The 23,800-nt window shown below is 36.6% G+C and overlaps 1 protein-coding gene across 6 annotated transcripts in view; it reads right to left on the bottom strand.

The window, feature by feature from the left end:
- Positions 1 to 23,800, bottom strand: part of GABRB2 (gamma-aminobutyric acid type A receptor subunit beta2) — a 389,457-nt gene that overhangs the window by 271,531 nt on the left and 94,126 nt on the right. For all 6 annotated transcript variants that reach the window (XM_067732940.1, XM_067732938.1, XM_067732939.1 and 3 more), the window contains exon 5: positions 15,795 to 16,015. In XM_067732940.1, coding sequence (XP_067589041.1) covers positions 15,795 to 16,015 — 221 coding nt within the window. The remainder of the gene's footprint in view (positions 1 to 15,794; positions 16,016 to 23,800) is intronic.

Raw genomic sequence — 23,800 nt, 5'->3', positions numbered from 1 at the left:
CCACCAGGTCAGCAACTACAGTAAGTAATCTATCGTAAATGTGGCTCTATGTATAATGTACACACTCTTTTCTATCCATGCTTATAGAAACTGAAAACTTGCAAGAACAAAATAGCTTTTTGAAATTAAAGAAGGTTGTCACTGAATGAGAGTAATTTGGTTTTACACAATTTAAAAATACTACACAAGATGCAGTTGAGCCAAGCATCCCACTTATGATGGAAAAAAACCCAGAAGCCTGAAGATCAATAGAAAAGAACAAAATCACAAAGAAAGGAGAAGTAACAGGGAAATAGCCTCTTCCTTATCTAAGATGCTTGAGAGTTTTGTAATAAAATAAACACTAAGACTAAAACCTATCTATTGACACAGATTAAATTTAGCCTCCTACGTGGTTTCAGAATCAAGTTTCCCCAAAGAGGAATGTCTGATAATCCATATTATTTGGAACTTGGTGACTCAGAATAGGACACTGTTTACATTACACTGAGGATTCAGAAGTTCATTCTCGCTCTGTGTTGATTTCCCCCTCTGTTCTTTCATTGCATATCCCTGCCCAGCCCCTGGCCACCCATGCAGTGATTACAGATTTTTTTTCCTCCTTGAGAGTAACTCCACCTACCATCAAACAAGGACCAGATCCATGGTTTGTCTCATCCCTTTATCAGGAGGCGTAGAGATGGAGTAATTTAACAAGGCTCCATGAATTAACCTTTATTGACTAACATTCGTGTAGCAATGAAATACACAATTCATTCAAATACTAAGAACAAAGAAGGAGCCCATTGGGGTAGAGGCAGTGTTTCTCATTATCACACTATGAGCATTTTTTATATGGGCACAAGGTTGACCGTTGTGTTTCTTATATCTAACTTCCCTAAAGAAAAATCAACCCATGATTCCAGGAAAATGGGCTAAAATACTTATGATTTGGGAAAAATATTGTTTTGAGCAAACGTAAGTGCTTCTTTTCCCCTCACAGTAATCAACCTTCATTCCCCCCACTGCCTGTCCTATGTTCTGTCACACAAATACAGAAAACACACATGTGCACTGTGTATATGCACACACGCATACATACACACTTATACATTCTGAAGTTCAAACAAGATAGTCCAAATATAACACAGAGATATTCTCTATACTAAGCAAAGAATATGATGTCTCTGCTCTGCTATCAATGAAAATCCATACACATTTTTATTCATAAAATATTTGATTACCATAAATAGAACTTCCCCCTTGAACTCAACAGTCACAAATTTTCTGAGGCGTGTACCTAAAAAGAGCTAGCTCTCATTAGAAAGTGTTTTCTCATTGATTCATTCTGTGGTGGAAGGCTAATATGGGTCACCTGAATTCCACTTGGATACAATTCTCTCCACCTTCACATCTCTGTATATCGTTCAAAGAACCATACTGATTGCAGATGACGAGGTAACATAACAAAACACCAGGTACCAATGGAAATTTCTACAAAATCAACTCATAGATGTATTTAAGTCACAATTTGGGAAGCTGAATTCATGACAATTGCTGATCCTGTTTTTGTTTTCAAAATGCCTTCTTATCAGCTGTTCAACTGGCATCAGCCCAAGCACCATCTCATTGTTAATGTAGTTCTTCTCACTAAGACAGAGAAATGCACATGGTATCTACTAGGGAGGATAGTCAGATTTTCTTTTTCTCCTCATCAAAACCTAATAACCTTTGATAATTGGGTATCAAATGCTATTGATTTGATTTTATGCTTCTTTTTCTACTCAGTATGCAAATCCATTGTTTAATAACGTTAGATACGATTTTGCATGAGTGCCTGAATAGAGACAGAATAATAAATCAATTTGAGATAAACACTGAAGAGAGCACAGATCCCATTCAACTGATAAACTGAATCAGGTGGTTGGATTGATAACATAGGAAATACTGTGAAGAAATTGTAATTACTAATTCATTTACACATACATTTATTCAACATTTTTTTTCATGGACTCTTCTGAGACAGGCACTATTCAAGATGCTGAAATACAGTTGGGAATAAAACTGAGGTCCCTGCTCTCATGGAGCTTATATATTAGTGGAATGAGGTCAACAAAAATAGCAAACAAATGAATAATGCACCTAGTTATAAAGAACATGAAATGCAGTAATGTGAAAGAGAAGAAACAAAGTTCTGAGTAAAGCAGTGTTACTTAAACTTTCTTCCTGTGAGCACATGAGTTTGTTCTGCCCTTAGGACCATTTTGCTTCTGTCCTTTACAACTGGAACTCTCATTCCTCAGATCACTGCTGTCAATCTTCATAAATAACATCTCAGCTCAGGTGTCACCTCCTAAAATAGGACTCCACCTTACTCTTCTAGCTACTTTTTATCCAATCTTTCATTCTGTTTTTCTCCATAGAATTCATCACAATTTGCTGCCCTCATTTATCATTAAACATTTTTTGTTTCATGGTGGCTTATGTTTCCTTCTCTAAGTACAAGCTTCTGGAGGTAGAGTATATATCTGGCTTATTCACTTCTGCAACACCCATCCCCCACCTAGAGCAACAAGAGAGGCTCACTCACTAGTTGACTGGATAGATAGAGGGGTAAATGAATTAAATGTTCAGCAATTCACTTCACTACAATGGCTTTGTTTCATTAAACATGTATTAGAACTACTAGTATTTTCTCAAGCTTCCTTTTGGAACACTACACCAATGTTCTAATATTAGGTAGTCAAAATGAAAAACTGCATTCAGCTATTAGCCTTATGAAAATTCTGAGTATGTCATGTCTGCTCTGCTACCTCCCAGCCCAGGCACTGGGTCATTTCTCCACATTAAACCTGTTAAAGCACTAAGGGCATGGGCTTTGAAGTCAAACAGGCTTGAATTCTATTCCCAGCTTTGATGCTTATAGTTGTACCGCTTTGAACAAGTTACTGAATTTATCTAAGCCTCAGTTTCCTCTTAAAAGATAGAAGGATATCAGTATCTACCAGATTGGATTATTTGGGGATTAGAAGATACAATGTATGCACAGTACTTGACACACAGCATGTACCCAATTAATTTTGACTATTATGATTATCTTGGTAACTACAGTAATAAACTACAACAACAATTACTTATTAGGTACCTACTGTTTGCCAGCTACTTTACATGGGTTATATTAGTTAATTTTGACCATATTCCTGCAAGTTAAATGATATTATAATTTTCAGTTTAAAGTTAGGTAACTTTTTAAAAAGCCCCAAAGCCTATAAGAACAAACTCCAGAACTTGGTTCTTACCTACCATCCTATCCTACCTCTTCCATCTCCCTATTACATATATTCTTCTCCTACTAACCTCCAAGTTTTGAGTCTCAAGTTTTGAATGTCTCATTTGTCTTTGTGTATCCCCGAAACCTGGCACAGTGTTGGTACATAATAAGGATTTACCACTACCATTCCTTCTTACCAAATATCATCCCACATGAATCAGGATGGGAAACAGCAGAAGAGGCCAACGTTAGATACATGTAGAAATCTTAATAACAGCAATTAATCTTTACAAACAACTTAGTATGTACCAAACACTTCACGAAAATCTTTACAAGTATCTGTCTGCTTAATCACCCCAGTAATTCTATAAGCTGGGTACTATAAAGCCCTATATTCCTGATGAGGGAGCTGAAGCTCAGAAAGATGGAGCACAGCTAGTTAGAGACAGAGGAAGGCCTTGCAACAAGGAGGTCAGATTCCACACCCATGCTCCAAACAGGCCAGAAGAAGTTGCTCTCTCTCTCCTGGTCGTTTCAGTATTTTCCCTTAGCTGTCAGTGTACTACAGCTGCTAAAATATAAAGTCCTAATTATATTCTCTATTATTGCTACTGAGAACAATGCAACATGGAATTGGAATCTTCCTCCAAGGATTTATGACCATTTAGCATTTTGGTACCTTTTATTCTGTCCATACGAGTGCAGATAATGAGCTACTTCTCAGAAGTAAAATAGCTTGAGCATTTCATAGTATGGTGACTGTAATTTGTCATTAACCTATTACAGTGGTCTGGCTTGCTTTATTTGTGACCTCCAGAATAAAGAGGTAGGAATGGGCTAGAAATCCTCCCTTACCACCCATTTAGTAAATCAAGTAATTAAACTTTTACCAAAAGTCTTTTAACCAAAAAAATATGGAGGTGACTTCCAGAGGTTGGGTAATACTTTATCTCCTTCCTTTTTTTTCTGCCCGTGGAGAATAAGGCTGACATGAATATCTGTGAAACAAATATTTTTCACTCGTTCCAGAAAATAAATATAGATTTTCTTCCATGTACTCTAGGGTCTTCTGTGATAGGCCAGTAGACAAAGATACCACTTGTCTGAAATTTAGAGGTGTGTCTAATGGCTCAGTACTCTTTCTGCTTTCCCTTCCAGTATGAGAGTACTGATGCTAGAGTTAGAGACAAGGGTCTCACTGAGAGAGTATTTTAAATCCGGGACACGAAGGTGTACAGGTTACTTGGGTCATTCCTTCCTGGATTATCAAGTAAGAATTGACCTTCTTCAATCCAGCAGGAAAGCTTGTGGACTGGGTGACTTGCAGGCAGCCTTGAGAGTCTCTGCAAACCACAGCAGCCATGTGCCTCCTCAATGCACTAGGGTTTTACATCTCTGGCTAACTAAATTGAGACTTAATCAAATCTTACAGTGGTTGCTTTTCCCTAGTCTGTAACCTTCTTGAAACTCCACAATATGGATGTACAATTGTGAAATAGAAGAGATTTTCAAAATCCCTATACACCAAGTCACAAACTGTAGTGCATGCTGCTTTTCCTTGAACTTGGGTATTCAGAAAAGTGAAACAAAAATAACTCTCTGCATCTAAACAGTTGCAAAGCAGAGATCCATTCAAGAATAAAGGATGAAAGGAGAAGTGATGATATTAAGTTATACCTGAGGAACATACTCTATGTCCTATATGTATGGGAATAGCAATGCCAAAAACAATGCACAGGTCCCTATTGTGGAGTCCTATTCAAGATTGAGAGTCATACTCATCTATTTAGGAATGATACCCACAAAAATCTCTCTAGAGGGGAGATGAATGACTCTTAGAAGTTCCTTTCAGGAGCCTTGGGAATTTAGGCTCTCCATTCTTCTCCTTCCATCAGCGTTTTCAGTACCGGCTTTTTCCAAGAGTCTTTTGCATCCATCTACCTGGACAGAGACAGTGTTCTCTCAGTCTCTGGGAAGGTGACTGAGATCATAGCCTTTGAGTTCAATACTAAGTCTGGAAACTCACTAGAAAGTTACTCACTTTCCCAAAGCCTGAGTTTCCTCAACTATAAAATGGCACTGATGGTAGCCTGCTTCACAGGATTGTTTAATATAAATAATTCAGGGCTTGACATACAGAAGGTACTCAATAGAAAAGGGAACCCTCCTACACTACTGATAGGAATCAGCCACTATGGAAAACAGTATAGACATTCCTCAAAAAACTAAAACTGGAGCTTCTATATGATCCAGCAATACCACTCATGGGCGTATATATCCAGACAAAACTGTAATTCAAAAAGATACATGCACCCCTATGTTCATAGCAGCACTATTCACAATAGCCAGGTCATGGAAGCAACCTAAATGTCCATCAACAGATGAATGGATACAGAAGATGTGGTGTATATATATATATATATATATATATAAAATATATATATATATAAAATGGAATATATAAATAATGGAATCATTCATAAAAAAGAATGAAATAATGTCATTTGCAGCAACATGGATGGACCTAGAGATTATCACACTAAATGAAGTAAATCAGAAAGAGAAACACAAATACCATATGATATCACTTACATGTGGAATCTAAAATATGATACACATGAACTTATGTATGAAACAGAAACAGACATAGAGAACAGACTTGTGGTTGCCAAGTGTCGGGGGTGGGGACAGGGAGGGACGGATTGGGAGTTTGGGATTAGCAAATGCAAACTATTATATATGGAATGGATAAACAACAAGGTCCTACTGTATAGCATGGGGAACTATATCCAATACCCTGTAATAAACCATAATGGAAAGGAATATGAAAAAGAATATATATACATATATGTATATACCACTTTGCTGTATAGCAGAAATTAACACAACATTGAAATCAAATATACTTCGTCAAAATAAATTTTAAAAAGTAAATTTGTATGATGAACAACAAAAAAGTACTCAATAAATTTTACTACTACCACCACTACTACCACTACTTCAACTATCTCAGCTAAATAAGTATTCATATATATTTGTTTTGAACAGGTCTTTGTGTAATTAAAACTCTATTATGAGTGAACCCATTACAAAGACTATCTGGTCTAACCCTGTATTTTGCCTATTTGCTAATAAGCAAGTTGCCAGCGAAAGCTGCCAACAAAGTTCACTGATTTCATGAAATCAGGGTGGAACAAAAGATATACAAAATGTGATTAGAGAAAACTTTATCTTCAAACTAATAGTGAGGATAATAGGCATGGTTTCAAGTTTAATTTAATGGAGTCATTTCTATTTTCTTTATTTTTAATATAAAGCAAACAGAAAAAATTTTGCAGGTATATGTGTGTGTGTGTGTATATATATATATAATATGCATATACACACAAATACAAATCTATAAATGAATACATATGCATATTTATACCTATAAATGGAGACATATACATATACACACACACACACATATACAACAGCAACAGTTTTAATCATCCACTAGAAAATACTTTTCTTAAAATAAAATAAAACAAGACAAAACAAAATAAATATCTGGCTTCTCTCCATGCTGCCAGTACTCTCATGACCCAGAGGGTTCGTTCCTAGTGAAATCGCGACTATGCTAGTGCTACTCCTGAATGCGCTTATGTATAGCCATGCTGTATACAGATACATCCGCAAGCCAATGAATGGCGTGTTCTCAGGGGTTTCAGGTCTTCTCCTCTTTGCACACAAGGCCCACTTCGATGACACCCTGTACTCATTCTTTGGGTCTTCAATACAAGATCCATATCTTTATTGGGAACGCAGTTGGTGTCTTTCCTGCTTTGAAACCCCTGGAGTCTCTGACCACTCATCTTTCATATCTTTGGTTTCAGTTCTGCCATATTCAGCTCTCATTGGACTGAAATCAATGGACATGAAGACAACTAGGGTAGTAAAGGAGACTCACTGATTACAAGAACAAGATGAGTCAGTAATATTTGAGAAAAAGAAGTCAGGCAGATTTTCTTTTCCTCTTTAAATGTTGTTATCTAAAAACCCAGCAAAAATATTGCAACCAAAAGAGCCCTGAATTACACCTAATGGTGTAATTCTGATTCTGCTATTTCCAGTTTGGATTTGACTTATTCGCTGAGGTCAGTCAGACCATGATGACGGCAAGTAACCAAATGACTCCAGCAGCAGGAACAATAACAAGCCCTGGATTAGGAGTCAGGAGGTTGGGATTCTGCTCTGTGCTTTGCCATCAATCGTCTGTGTGATGTTAGGCACAATCACTTCCCTCTCTGAGCTTCCCTCTTCTTTTCTGTAATAATGAAGAAGGTGAACTTGAAGATGACAGAAATTACTTCTAAATACATTCACTTTTCATATAAATAATTTTATTTTATAGTGAAAAATAATGGGCAAGAAATTTCTTTTAAAAATTCATCCAGGGACTTCCCTGGTGGTGCAGTGGTTAAGAATCCACCTGCCAATGCAGGCGACATGGATTTGAGCCCTGGTCCGGGAAGATCCCACATGCTGCAGAGCAACTAAGCCCATGCGCCACAACTACTAAGCCTGCGCTCTAGAGCCCAGGAGCCACAACTACTGAAGCCTGCGCGCCTAGAGCCCATGCTCCAGAGAGAAGCCAGAGAGAAGCCACCGCAATGCGAAGCCCGCCCACCGCAACGAAGAGCGGCCCCGCTCGCTGCAACTAGAGAAAGCCCCCACGCAGCAACGAAGACTCAACGCAGACAAAAAAAAAAAAAAAAAATTAATTACTGTTCTTTAAGGAGGATGTACGTGTCTCTTCCCACGGAGGTGGAGGTAGATGAAGGTGTTTTTTCCTGCTTAGAAGACTGAGAATCTAGAGCACAGGGTCTCACACTCTGGCCAGAAGAACTGATATTCTTAATAAAATCTCTGTTGTTCTGCTTGACAAAATGCATTCACTCCATATCTCTATGAAAATGAATTAAACCAATTAGGAAATCCAAGTAAAAAAATTGATATATTAATGTTTAATAGACTACATTTCAGTGTGAGATGGCTACTCAGTTATTCACTTGCCGAATACCCTGTGGTAAAGCTTTAGGAGTAGAGGAAGAAGATACAATTAATAAACCTTGCCTGTCTAAATTCATTACAGGCTAACGTTATCCTTTGCCATTTTCCCAATGACAGAACATACATAGCGGGAGGTGGTTGAATTGCCTTCTGCTTCCTGCTGAATCTTTCTTTAAGAATGTGAACCTTTAATCAGAAGTGACATGTTGCTGACCCAATGTTACATATGGGAAGTGTACAGACATATGAAATCAAGGGCTGCCCCTTCACACCAAAAGACAAACAGCTATTTTTAGATGGGTCAACTACTACCAGAAGAGTAAGAAAGTCACACTTTCCATAAGAACTGTCCTAATAATCAGCACCAGTACATCTCCTGAGCCATTTATTTAGCTAATGACACCACAAGTTACAACAGCACAAATACAAGATTACAAATTGTGTTGCAAAAAGCTTTGCCTGTTTGTCACTAAAATATTAAGTAAATTTGAAATAGTAGTCCTGCATTTTATAGCAATAACTACATATTTCACCTTATGTCAAAGCCATAAACCATATCCTATATTGGATAAAGGAATATATCCCAAATATGTCTTATAATGGTTAAATAATGATGGTGAGCAGAGTTTTACTGACATGGCAAACATGTTTAGGGTACACTCATGGTTAAAGAAAAAAATAAGATCAGAAAATTGTATAATGTGAACCTGTTTTATGACAAATTACCTATATGCTTTTTTACTAGAAAAATATCTGGAAGAGTATAAAGCAAGATGCAGGTATGATAGGATTAAGCGTAGCTATATTTTCATAACTTAACTGTATTTTCTAAATGTTTAAAAATAATTATGTAACATCTCATAAGAGGAAATAGGTTTTGTTTTCATGTTTTTGTTGAACAATTTAGTAATGTGCTAAAATGCTTATGATATAATGTTAATGACTTAGCATATAGAGTCCAATTGGGATTCAGATTCTAAATTTTCATAAAAAATATACATTTTTACATTCACAAAAGGGTGTCATCCGTTGATAATTCAGGTTTTCTTATATACCTGAATGCACCGATTTTGTTTTTGCCTTCTTAATTAATCAGAAGATCTTTTTCAAGAAGATAACTACAGTTGCTACAGCACTGCAATATCACGTTAAATACTGCTGTATACATAATGAGGTGGAAGTCCTAGATTAGCAAAATCACAGGTATTGAGATTTTGGGAGTGATAATAAAATTTAGAAATAATTTAAATGAATAATTATAAGAACTACTAAATGTAAGATTAGAATGCAGCTCTCCTAATTCTCTGATCAGTGTAGTTATCACTAGCTTTCTGAAATCTAATAATTATCTCCTACTTTAAGTAAATAACAGATTAAATTATACCTATGTAACATTCTTTATGATGCCATGTCAACACCAGATTAAACCTGATTTTTATTGGCTAGTGCATTAGATGAATTCATCAGCAGAAATCCTGTACTTTCTATGACATTTTTCCTTGAAGTGTTCTGAAAATAATTTGATTGGGTCAATTTTATTTTGGAATAAAATACAGATAATCTGTTTGGAATATGTGCTTTATACATTGCTAGAAATTCTTCTGCCTAGTCAATGAGAAGTCTGCTGTCACCACTTCTACAGCTGGGTTCATCCCAAGAAAATATTCTTCCCTACCTCCACTTATATCTCCTAACAGAAATATCTAAATAGTATCATAAAAGAAAGCAGGTATTTTATTTTATGATCACATTGGTATAACTGAGTTATCAACTAGCCAAGAGTGAAGGTAAGAATCTATATTTAAGGATTATATTGCTCTTTAGCCACAAACTATAAACTTAGACTTGAAAAACAACATTATTCATCACTTTTCTTAATTATTCCTGCAGATCTTTAAACAAGGTTGAGAAAATAGATGCATGATAAGACGTGATGAGAATAAGAGGAAAGGCCTGGTTTAAGAGAAACTATATAACGCTTGATTGAACGAAAATTACTGAGTGCATGCTACAAATGAGGTACTGGCTTTGGGGCTACAGGGCAGCTTCTAAATGCTGTCATGGCCACTTGGGTCTCAAGCCAGGCATCTAGTTTCCTTCCTCTTCATCTCAGCCTGCCAGTGCAGTGGCTGGAGATACTTGGCTCCACTGCAGGTTTCAATCCTCTTAGTATTTTAGTAGTCCCCTTTTTCATTTTAGACATGCCTGACCGAGACCCTTCCCATTCTCTTCAACAGACTTGCTCACTTGTGCTCCTCTTGTCCTTTTTGTTCTACACAAAGGAGTATCTTCACAGAATCATGAAAAGATACCTGGGGTAAAATTCTACAATATAAAACCACTGCCTTGATATCTAAACCTTTCTCTGTTCCAGCCTTCTGTTTATTTATCAAATATCCCCAGCATCCATCTATTTATCAAATATTAAGTAACACTGCACACTTACTATCTACCAATTACTGTGCTACTCGAAATACATAATTTCACTTTCCAGTCTGATGTCAGATTATAAAATTTTTTACATTCACTGATCTCATTTGATTCAGAAAATGACTGGGTTGTTAAAATGACATTATCTAATTTATCCCCCCCCCTTTTTATATATGAGGAAATTAAAACCTGAAGAAGATGCTTAAGGTTCAACGAGAGGTCAGTGACAAAAGTCCAAACGAAAATACAAGTTCCATTATCATAATACTTTGTTAAGGAAGTTGGTTGCATTGCTCACTTGTGTCCATTCATCTCTTTGCACAGCATCAGAACTCTATCCTTCTAAAATGATTATCAACCTGAAAAGTAATGGAATAACTGAGAGTAAGCTGCTAATCCGTGTTTTTGGCAATGGGGAAACAAAAATCCAATCAGAATGAAAACTGTTAAAACCTAGCCTATAACAGCAATAACTAAAACATTTCCCATATTTCTAAATCTCAATCTCCATTTTCTGAACTTCCCAAGTTCATTTTCTGAACTACCTTAATGCAAGTCTGTCAATTAGCTGAGTGCTATCCTTAAAACTCATGCTACCCAAACACACTGTTTCACCATGAGTGGACTCAGAGCTCCTGCTGTACAGTCAAAAGCAATGGGTACATCCTTGCAGGAGGATGATTTCACAAGGAGGTTATCTGAGCTTCAAGTGTAGAGCTATGACCAGTCCTCCCTGGGTTACGGTTTAGCCTGGTTGTCTGTGGTCATGGATCTCACCCACTAAGTATGCATCCTCTGAGATGAGATGACCTCGTTTTCAGACACAGCTACTAAAAGTACATGTCACATACAGGTAATTCTCTACCTCTAAGAGATCAGAAATACCATTCTTTGGCTTCAGACTTTTAAATCTTGAGTGCTATTTCTTAGATAATAGAACCAGAGATTCCTAGGCCATTTTTTCTTTTCCAAATTTTATCATGGAAATTTTCAAACATGCAGACAAGTTGAAAGAAGAGCATGACCAACACCTATGTACCCACCATGAAATTCAACAAGCATTAATAGTTTGCATACTACTTTACCTTTAATATGTTTTAATACCTAAAAATTTCACTAAGAAAACTCTACAAAAGAAGCTTACTCAGATTCTCTGAATGACTTCCCCTCCAGCCCCCTCATCCCTGCCAATCTCTGTGCATCTCAACGGAAGAAGCATTTAAGTCCTTAAAGGATTTTGCCTTGAACATGCATGACATTCGGCCCAGAGGACTTGTTCTACCTAATTTATTGGTCACTGCCTTATATTTAAAGTCTTCCTTGAACCAGCTTTCTATGTCTAGGTCTTCATGATTGCCTTTCAATTCTCCTTATTCCGACTGATGAACCTTGCCTGTACCAACTTCTCTGCAATGATCTTGTCTGTGCCCCAGGATTCCACACAGCAAAAATCATCCCTTAGTAAACTGGAAATGGTGTGACTCTCAGAACCTAAAGATGCATCTTCCATAGATGACTCATGACTGCTGTTCTCTAGGGCTTTATTCTATCAATCAAGAACAAAGTCTGGGGCTTCCCTGGTGGCGCAGTGGTTGAGAGTCCACCTGCCGATGCAGGGGACACGGGTTGGGGACATGGGTTCGTGCCCCGGTCCGGGAAGATCCCACATGCCGCGGAACAGCTGGGCCCGTGAGCCATGGCCGCTGAGCCTGCGCGCCTGGAGCCCGTGTTCCGCAACGGGAGAGGCCACAACAGTGAGAGGCCCACGTACCACAAAAATTTAAAAAAAGTCTGTATCTATGGATCTAATGCAAGCTGTTTCCATATCACTTTTCTTTACCTTCTTTTTTTTCCCTTGCACGCTCTCAGGTGACTTCTACTATTCTTTATTTCCATTTGCCAGTACGTAAGAAGTAGGACAGAATGATAATGAAGAGCAACATCTTTGTATTCAAACTATTATACTTTCCAGTGCCGTAGCTGTGTAACTTGGTACACAAGTTCCTTAATTTCTTCATGTAAGACAGAAAAACCAACCAACCAACCAATAGCGCCCAGTTTGTAGGAATAAAGTCAATTTTAAATGAGATAATATAAGCAATGCTCTGGCACAGTGACACGTACAGGCTAAGTCCTTTAATGCATACTAACTACTAATATTAATACTATTACTATTCTAAACGCTGTTTGAATGCAGCCACTATTGAACATAGAAACAAAATAAATTTCTTAGCAGACTATCAGTAACAGAGAATGACTGGGGTAGGAGAGTGGGTAAGTAGGAGAAGGAACTAAGTAGATCTGAATCAATCCAGCAGCAGCAATTTTAATTGAATTCCTTTTACTTTTTATTACAAATGAAACTTCTGCTGTTGAAAAGGAATATCTGGCCTGCACTGAATTTCAGCTGTGAAATAAACTGTTCTATTTATCAGTAAAAACTGGAATGGGATATTTACAAATTTCCTGAAAAACCTCTTATCAATTTCAAACTCAGAATTAACTACACAACTGAGAGAACAGTCACAATCCATGAGTCTTCTTCTTCGTCCAGGAGTGTTAATTTTATGCACGTCAAATGTGTTCAGGAACCTGCACATTTTGCCATTAGCCCTTATTGGAAGTGGGGCCGAGAGGGTGATGATTTACAGTAATAGTGTCCAGTCGGTCTTAATGACAAGAATGAACAGCCACCACCTTTTTTGGTCTGATTATTGGCTTAATGATTAGAAGCCATATTTATCATCTATATTGGCCCTCTCTTGTCCCTCTCAAAGACTTCTGACTGTTGATTTTTTCCCACCCATCCAACTTTGCATATGTACATTCAGAATTCATTGACAATCTTTACTGAGTTTATTTACAGTGTAGGTGCTTTGTCAGTGCTAGGCGTAACAAAGAGAACACAACTGGTTCTCTGGTCTAAATGTGGGTATCACCAAAAAAAGGAAAACACAATGTAATGTCTACATGATTGCCGTGAAGATTTGATGGGAAAAATGTATCCAGCACTGGGTCTGACGCTTAGCGAAGACTTGCTACTTCCCAGGCCTATCCCCGCTCACTCCCTGCCAAATGAGTAACTCATTATTGCTGTGCTTCTCTCTGCCTTCTTCAGGATTCTGACTTCTTTCTGTGCTTAACTCTTAAAACGTGTGAACTACAACCTCTTTGCATTCCTCCACTGCCCGTGTGGTCCCCATCTCATCAAGGTCTTTGTGATACCATATTTTCATTGCAGCCACTACTGAACATAGACACAAGCAATAAATTGTAGTGGATTCCAAGCAATAAGTTTAGCACAATGTATCTGCTAAGATAATTCTTTCCGTAAGTACTTTCAAATTCCACCACTTTGGTGGAGTCTTTGCAGACACTGCCAGTCAACTTGTTTTATCTTTCCGCTATTTCTCTTTTTCCCTAAGGCCTGTATGCGAGCAGTGCCGGTATCCAATTCATCTCTTTACTTCCAATGGCTGACACAGCGTACAGACATGCTCTCTCTTGGCCTCAGTCTCTCCCTCCCTTGACAAACAAATGCCATTTTCTCTACAAACAGGATAAACAAACAAAGAAGCTGGCTTATAAGGATCTAAGACAATGCACCAGTCAGGAACGATGAACACAGCAGATAATGAAAATTAGATATAACAGATAAGAAAAGTGTGGGAGTGAGAGGCAACCTACGGTAACAGTTAGGAGCTCTGGCTCTGAACTTAGAACAGGACTCAGATCCCATCTTCACTGCTTACTTTCTCTGTGATCTTAGACAAGTTACACCAGCCTTCATTTGAAATAAAGATCATAACAGTTTTAACTTATGAGGTTGTTATAAGTTATTGTAACTGTAATAATACATGGAGTGTACTCACTACTGTCTGACCCCTAACAAGTGTTCAATAAATGAATAATAATATTATTATCATTATTATGAAAAAGTCACCACATGTTCACGTAAAACAGAATATATCAGAGACAACTGAACATTTCAGAATAGAGAGTCTTCCCCAATAATGGAGAGGAATTCTTTACATTGCAATGTTTTCAGAGTAAGACAGATATCTTTTTTCTTCATCTTTTTTTCCAGGGAACCATCTAATACAAAATAAACTTTAAAAGAAGACACTGTCATATTTCACAATTCATCCTCCAAAGAGCAGAGCATCACAATTCTTCTCTGATAGAAAGGTACATTTAATAGCGTAAATTCATTATTAATAAACCTGAGATGATGGCTATTTATTTGCAAATCTGATTGCTCCTTGGAGGTAAGAGGGCAAAAAAAGCCTTCCTGTTCTCAGAGGACCAGACCCAGTTCACAGAGCTCAGGAACAATTTATGAAACAGAATATCTGCCACATTCAAACAAGGATTTGGCACTCATCATTTTTTTCCACTTTAAAGAGACCCTGTGTCTAAGCTATTTTGATATTGTTTATCCCTACTCCTTAAAGAAAGCAGCTTTATGAGCCAAAAAAAATATTGTTTTGCCCTTCAGTATAAATAAACATTTTGCCTCCTTATTTATATTTTTCTTGACATAGCTTATTTCAGGCCTCTATCATACCCTGTTTGAACTATTACAAGAACCTCCAAAGTGGCATCATTTCTAAAATTTCTCTATCACCTGAAGTGAAGTGTTAATACAAAATTGACAGAAATTTGTTAATGCATCTAATGTTAATAGACAAAGGATATAACTGTGTTATATACATGTGTGTATATGTATTATAATATATAAATTTTTTACTTCTTTTGGAAATAAAAAAATCATCACCATTAACAATAAATATTTAAGCAATTAAAAAAAAGAAAGCAGCTTTAGGATCAGCAGCTGATATTGGAAGATAATTCAGAAAAACTTAGGCTTAGCTGGGATAAGTCCCTTTGTAAACATGGAACACTGAGCTCTCAGATGTCTAGTGACTAGGAGGTTTAACGGTTTATCAGCAGAATTAAAGGAGGACTAAGAAAAACAGCACAATATGCCCCTCCAAAAAAAAAAAAAAACAGTAACTAGCGTGTTCAGGAAGAGTTCAATTTTGAAATGGACGCTACAGACCTGAGGCCGTAAAGGACCGTCCCATCTGGATGCAGCCGGATCATGCGGTTCTTGACAGTCACTCCGTGCACAAAGGACTTCTTATCGTTCAGGAAGTAAGTATCGGGCACCCAGAGCTGGTCTGCCACTCTATTGTCCAGAGTCAAGTTTAAAGGTATTACATTATAGGACAGCCTCTTATCTCTCCAAGCTTGCTGGAAGTACATTGTCAAGGTATAATCCTGTGAAATGGAGAAGATAAAAGAAAAAAAGGGTTATTTTGTACATAAATGGACTTGGGAGACAGGCAAACACTTCAGTATTCACAATATACACAACCAAATACCAAAAACATATACTATTCGCATATAGGCAAATATTAATTTACTAAACCCGTTCTTACTGAGCCCATACTATGTGTCGGGCACCACAGTATCTACAGAAGTGAAGAGAGCATATCCTTGTGAAATTTATCATACATCATTCAGGAAGAAAGATGGTAAGAAATAATTATTTAATAATTAATTTGTCTTAAAGTGTGGTGCCCAGGATTGTTTTAGGTGGAACATAAATACAATTGTAAAAAGTGGTTAATTTATTACAGTAGTAATTATAAGAGTTTATAATGAGAATCTCAATCCGTCTGATCAAAGTGAGTTTCCTAGTGGAGGCACCATTTATACTGAGACTAATGTAGCTTCCCACCTATCTAAAAAATATTAGCTCAGTTAGTATTTCATGAGAATTTTTGGGATTCTGGATCATCAGGCTAGGCTCTTTCGTTTGGAGAAACTGTGCGTTGTTATAAAGGGAGCACTGGTCTTGGAGTCCCAGGCTCCAGCATCTTCCAGCTATTTCTAGGAGTAAATTTACATAACTTCTTTTCACTTCAGTTCCTTAACTATAAATGGGCTTTTAATATATCCCTGATCTATCAGAAGATTACTATGACAATTAAATATATAACTCAAATGCAATCTGTAAACTACAAAAAGCTATAAATTATGAACAAAGTATTAACATACATATTGTGACATGTTCTCTCCATTAGAGGCCTACGGGTACAATGTAATTGCTCTTTCACCCTCATGTGAATGACTAAATGAAGGACCAAATATTCATTTGAAAAGGATACTTACCATTCTATTTTAATATCAGTTCACAATGCCCTACTTGAGGGCTTTAAAAAAAAACAAAACTAGAATTATGTATTAATCATATCTGCAACCTGAGAGCCAGCACAGTCCTAGGGCACAAATAATGAATGAATGGATACCCAATATGTATGCCTATTGGATTTCTGCACATACTTGCCTACTTTTGTGGATAAAATACACACTTCAATCGCTGTGAAGTCCCTGAGTTTTTCCAACCCTTGCTGAGATTTATACATCTTAATTTGGCTATGCAATTTTAAAATACGACTTGCAAAATATTACCTGCTAAAAACATTAAATAGCTTCATAGGAAAAGTATAATCCTCCGGCAAAAAATTTAAATATTTTCCCTGGTTTCACAAATATACGAATTTTTATCTCATTCAGAAGTCAGTGTAGAGCTGACTTCTGAATGAGAAGCACAGAATCAAACTTCTATTCTAACAGAAGAATATTAATATCCTAAAGGTATATCAAATAATTGTAGGTGAAATTTACTTGAGTGGATTACTTTAGTCAGTGCTCTGGACTGTTCTAGCACACTCTGCTTTATTAAAGAATTAGTCTGAGGATCTCTAGCATAACATCCTGATTTATAATAAAAGCTAACTTGAAGACTTATGAATTATATAACGAGAGAACAGAAAATGGATCAGATACATTTTTTACATGTCTCTATGTTGCAAACGGCCTAAAAACTCGGCCATAAATAAAATAGGCAATTTACATTGTGCTTGAGAGAACACACTTAGTGATTTCCGATTCTTGGAGATAAAATGGAAAATTTGATTATTATCTCTATTAGAAGATGAAGTTACGTCAGCCCTCTTAAGAGTTAGGGGAGATAACACAGTTTGGAAGGTGCTGGAGTTTATCAGTCAGCTGAGATGTGTTTGGACACAGGAAATTGTATTTTCTTTTGGGCTAAATAAATGGTAAGATTGTGAGATCCAGAGTCATATGCTAACTCCTGTTATTTGTCAGCAAGGCAGTGCCTGCTAAGAAATGCTCCCAGACAGACCCTGGTGATTCTGCTAACTGTCACATCAATTTTCATTTCTTTTATTTTAAATGACACATCATGACACTGTCAAGAAAGGAAGAGGTTCCTGAATCGAAATAAATGTTACTGGACATAAAAGGAAACAATGGTTCTGTGTTCTACTCTCTCTCCCAGACCCTCATGCCCCCATGAGGCTTTGAACTTTTATGTAGAAAACACCTTTTACACCTATCCAACAAGTCTGCCTTCAGGAAGCTGTGTCACTGTTGGTCTATTCAAACTGAAAAAAAGCAAGTAAACCACTTCTGGGTGCTCCACAACCCATGGCATCACCATGCAAGAAGCAGTTAGATAATCAAAACTAAAACCAATTGACTTTCAATGCTGAGCAAGATGGAGTAAGCCTACTACAGGCTCTCTCTCCTGCTAATCACAACTAACCATCCTGGAAAGAATAAAAAAGCCACTATCTAAGGACTGTGCAAAGTGAAAACTAATAGGCAGATTGGCAGAAAATCAAAATGTGAAGAAAACCCATTACAATAGTGAGCTTCTTATTTATTTTTTCTGCCTCTTTTATCTTCTTAAAGTAACACACACTCACACAAACACAGCCAAAAGCAAAAATAAATGGAGAGATACACCAAGTTCCTGGATTTGAAAAGTGAGCATTGTTAAGATGTCAATTCTCAAATTGATCTGCAGATAAAGTTTAAAAATTTAATCCCAATCAATACCCAAGCAGGATTTTTGTAGATATGAACAAGCTGATCCTAAAGTTTATATGGCAAGCAAAGGAACGAGAATAAACAAAACAATTTAGAAAGGAAAGAACAAAACTGGAGGATTCACACTACCTAATTTCAAGACTCACTTGGAAACTACATTAAGACAATATGATAGTGTAGTATTGATAGAAACATAGCTCAATAAAATAGTAGAATCTAAAAACAAACCCACACAAATATGCTCAAAGATTTCTGACAAAGGTAGAAAGGTAGTAGATTTGAGAAAGCATAATATATTCAGCAAATAGTGTGAATCAACTGGAGCGTGCAAATGTAAATAAATAAGCAAACAAGTAAGCAAGATAGACGTCTAAGTTAGTGTGAGATCCACATATTCACTACTGTATATGCGAAATTTGTAAATGTGATGCTCCCACATCCCAAAGGTAGGTGGTCTCCAAACTTTAAAATTGTACACAAGTAAATATGTTGAACAAGGCCCCCAAAATAAAACAAAACAAAAACACAACTGACCATTTCAAGTGCTGATGATGATGCAGAGCAACTAAAACTCTTACACATTGCAGGTGGGAATACAAATAATCAGCCACTTGGAAAACAGCTAGACAATCTCTTACAAACTTAACATACATTTGACATACAACCTAGCAATCCCACTCCTGTGTGCAAATGTTCAGAGCAGCTCCTGATACATGCAACATCATCAATGATTTTCAAAGAAAGTTAAGTCGAAGAAGGCAGATTCAAAAGAATACATAGTATATGATTCCATTTATATGAAATTTTGGAAAACGTAAAACTATAGGAACAAAGAACAGATGAGTGTTTCTCTGGTATTTGAGGTGCTGGAGAGGCTGACTACAAAGGGACAGCATGAGGAATGATTTTGGATAGCAGAACTGCTCTGCATCTAAACTGTAGTGGTGGTTACACAACTCTAGGCATTAGTTAACTCATAGGACTATACACCAAAATGAGTGCATTTTTCTGTATGTAAATTTAAAAAACAAATTTAAAAACTGCTTAAACAAAAGGAACAAACAAACAAAAAAACCCATGATCTCAGGTCAGACACACCCAGGTTCTTACCCCAGTACTTTCATGTCCATCTGTCATAACCTCGGTTGAGGTGAATGAGTCTCTGTTTCCAACTCAAAAGAAGAAACTGAAGCTAATGAACTTAGGAATTGGGGAAAACAAGAGCTGCTTTGACACCTGGAGGGGGGTGGAGTACAGCGATGCTACAAAATAAGTCATCTCCATGCATACCAGGGAACACGTGGCCCCCATCAGGATGCACTAAGATTACCACTAATGGTCAGAGTTTCCCAATTCCCCATGTGTACAATGAGGCAGTTGGACTAGGTAGTTTCCAACTCCACCCCTAGGAATAAAACAATTCCATTCTAAGAAATGCTTTGCCACCCCTGTGTTCAAATGCATCTCGCCATTTCAAAATCTTCTAAACATCTAAAGTACTTTCATAATTGTTTCTTGCTGTCTTTGTAATTCATTCCCAATACCAAGATTCAAACTCTTCCTGTTTCTTTGGTTTAGTGTTCTACAAAATATATGGTATGAAATAATTTGTGTACGTGTCTATTATCTTTTTTTAATTTTATTATTTTGTGAACTTCCTATTCATGCTCTGTGAACACTTTTCTGTTTACCTCCTGTTACTGTATATTTGATAGGTGGATATCAATCTACATAAAACATTTTATTATTTTGCTGTTTCCTTTTAAAGTTATTCTTATAATTAGTTTAACTTTATAGTTTAAAACAAACAAAAAAATATCAATAGTTCAGAGGGCTTCTGTATACTTTTCACACAGCCTCCTCTAAGATTAACATTTTGCATAATTATAGAATATCAAACTAGGATATTAACATTAATATAATGCTATTTACTAGACTACAGACCTTATTAGAATATCACCTGTTTATTCACTAAAGTTCTTTTCCTGTTCCAGGATGCAGTCCAAGATCCCACCATGTATTTAGTTTTTCTGTTCCTTAGCATCTGTCAATCTGTGAGAGTTCCTCAGTCCTTCCTTGTCTTTGATGATGTAATGCTTTCGAAGAGTACTGCTCAGTTATCTTGTTGAATGTCTCTCAATTTGAGCTTGTCTGATGTGTTTATGATGAGACTGAGTTTATACAGTTTTGGCCAGAATATCACCAAAGAAACACTGTATCCATCATATAACGGGTATATGATGTCAATATGTCTTATAACTGGTGAGGATATTAATCTTGAACAGTTGGTTAATGTAGTACCTGCCCCGTTTCTCCACTGTGAAGTTACTATTTTCCCTTGTAATTGATACATATCTTGGGGTGGGTACTTTAGAACTAGGAAAGCAATAAGGTTATTAGGCTGACTTCTGTAATCACTGTGTTTTTGGGTTTTGCATACTTTCCAAATTTCTATTTATCTTCTTTCAACTCAACCTGAATCGACATATTCAGTCAGTTGACAATGCTTAACTATTAATAAGACAAACCAAAAGAAGTAAATACCAACATAAGCCATTTAAGGTGTTTTACCATCAAATAATGGGAAATATCTTCTTGAGGCTCATTCTCTCCACCTACTCCTTTCACAGATTAGTGGCATCATTCTGGCCACAGCAGGTGCCTGCTTCTAGTATAGACTTTTACTCTGGATGGTGCAGCATCTTACCCTGCTCTCAAGTCTGCCAGTTGCACTTGGGTGGTGTATATTCCCACCTGGACTTGCTTCAGATTTCTCCTACCTTCATTTATATCTATGGTTTTCCATATGCTTTTTCTTCTCTGGAGACCCTTTCCAAGCTTTCCTTTTTTTTTTTTGCAATGCATGTTTATGTATATAGGAACAATTATAAATGTAATTATGTCATTTTCCCTATCTTTGTGTTTTTTTTCCTATTTCTCTGTTTGGGGAGAAGATGGTGGTGTAGGGGATTGGGTTCACAGGTATATGGTCGGCGATCTGAGGACATAAAGACGCCTAACAGTTATTTTTTTAATGATCAGGGTTTACGGTTTATTTTCATCACTGATAATGTGTGGGTTGTTTAATTTGCTTTACCTATTGCAATTACATCTTCTAAGCTTTGAAAATTGCTGCTGCTGTCCTAGAATCTTGAGCTTTGGTGATTAATCTTGTTTCGTGGTCTCCCAGGTAACAATTTTGTCTCCAAAATTAGATATGTTCAGAGAAATATCTTCTCTCTCTGCTCAGGATTTATAATTTTGAAAGAAAATAAAAATTTTAGCTTCATCTTATTATCCCTTGCTGAAATAACAACTTCTAATATACTATCATGTGTTACTTTCCTTTAACTTATGCTAGATTGATTCTGAGCTAAGAATCTGAGCTTCTGGCTTTTGTAAGATACGGCTAATGTATTTAAGGAAGTAAAACCTGTGATTATAGGACTATATTATAGAAACTGTGAGTGCAAGTTTAATTTAAACAAAATGCAAGTTTCGTGTGAATAAAACCATGATTGTTCAAATAGCACATTTACAGCTTTTACTATCATTCTTTGCATAGCCTTTTAATTTGGGGCATGTTTAGAAAAGTCTTTCATTATTTTTGTTTGGCTTTTCCACTTTTAAAAAAGGTGACACAAGAGGATTGAATTCCAAAGATTAGGATGCCAAATTATTTCCCTAATTTAAAACTTCTGTTTTTACTCCCTCATGGGAGAAAAGACACTACATTTGATGCAGAAATTATCACCTAAATAAACACCATAGTAAGACAGAGTAAGCACATTCATAGTACTTACACAGTAAGCATATTCTCAACATCATAAGCTGTTACCCCCTTGAGAGCAAAGACTGTCCCTTATTCCTGTGTATATGACCAATACTGTGCATACTTTCTGGTAAATGGTAACAACTACCATTACCTGTGAAATGGTACAGATTTCCTTGCAAATACTTGGGAGTATGTACAGAGGTCTCTAATCTGTGCGTACCCTTTGCTCTGATATTTACATTCCAAAGGATATTTGCAGAAAATAATTAAGCAGTACATTCTGACAGCTTTATCTCCAAATATCACAACTCTCTTACTTCTGTTTCCAATGCTAATAACCTAGTCTCAGACACCATTACTTGTTAAGTCATTATGATGCCACTGTGACTCAGTGGAGACTGGTACTGTCTCCTTGCTTCTGACCCTTTTCCTCTCATGGTGGTAGGAACGAAAAGCAGATCACACGTCTACCTTGGTTAATTATCACCCAAAGGCTTTTCATTGCATTCAGAATAAAACACAAACTTATGACTTTGGCCTTAAAGGTCGTATATGACCTGGACTCTGCACACCTCTCTGATCTTACCTACTACCTCTGCTCTTCCCTCACCTCACCTCACTAAGACCAGCCACGCTAGCTTGTCTTCTCTTTTACAAATATTACAAGCTTTTTCAGTCTTAACTTTGTCCTAACTAGTGACTAACTGGAAAAACTATGTCTGGAAAAACTATGTCCCCAAGTGTGGCTGGCTCTTTCTTGGGACTCAGAGCTCAACTAAAATGTCAAATCTTTTCAGTGGGACCGTCCCTGACCGTCCTACTCCCAACCCCATCGGACCTTATCACATACCCCATTTTTATTATGTTTATAGCATTTATCACTTTTTTCAACTAATCATAATCATTTATTGGTTTACTTTTTTATTTTTCATTTCTCTCAACTAGAAGGTAAGTTCCATGAAAATATAAAGCTTTCCTAAACTTGTACATCACTGTAACTCCATTCTTAAAAGAGAGCTTAGCACATAGTAGCAATAAAAATCTATATACTGAAAGATGTGAAAGAATAAATGTAAGACAATGTACATTTATTCCCCTAAAATATGTACTACTATATTAGCAATAAAATCAAAATTAGTAAAGACCTAAATGTTCATCAGCATGAAACTGAGTAAATAAAACATAGTACTACTATATAGTATAATATATGCAGGAATTAAAATAACATTGTAAAATATTTATTGACATGAATAGGTATTCTCAACATACTATTAATATATTACTATGTATTATTATTTTTAAAGAATACTAAAAAACAATAAGCACAACGTGATTCCATTTCAGAAACATACAGGTATATATTG

Source organism: Pseudorca crassidens, chromosome 3 (genome assembly GCF_039906515.1).
Source record: "Pseudorca crassidens isolate mPseCra1 chromosome 3, mPseCra1.hap1, whole genome shotgun sequence".
NCBI lineage: Eukaryota > Metazoa > Chordata > Mammalia > Artiodactyla > Delphinidae > Pseudorca > Pseudorca crassidens.
The sequence above is the reverse complement of the archived record's forward strand: the minus strand, read 5'-3'. Positions and strand labels throughout refer to the sequence as shown.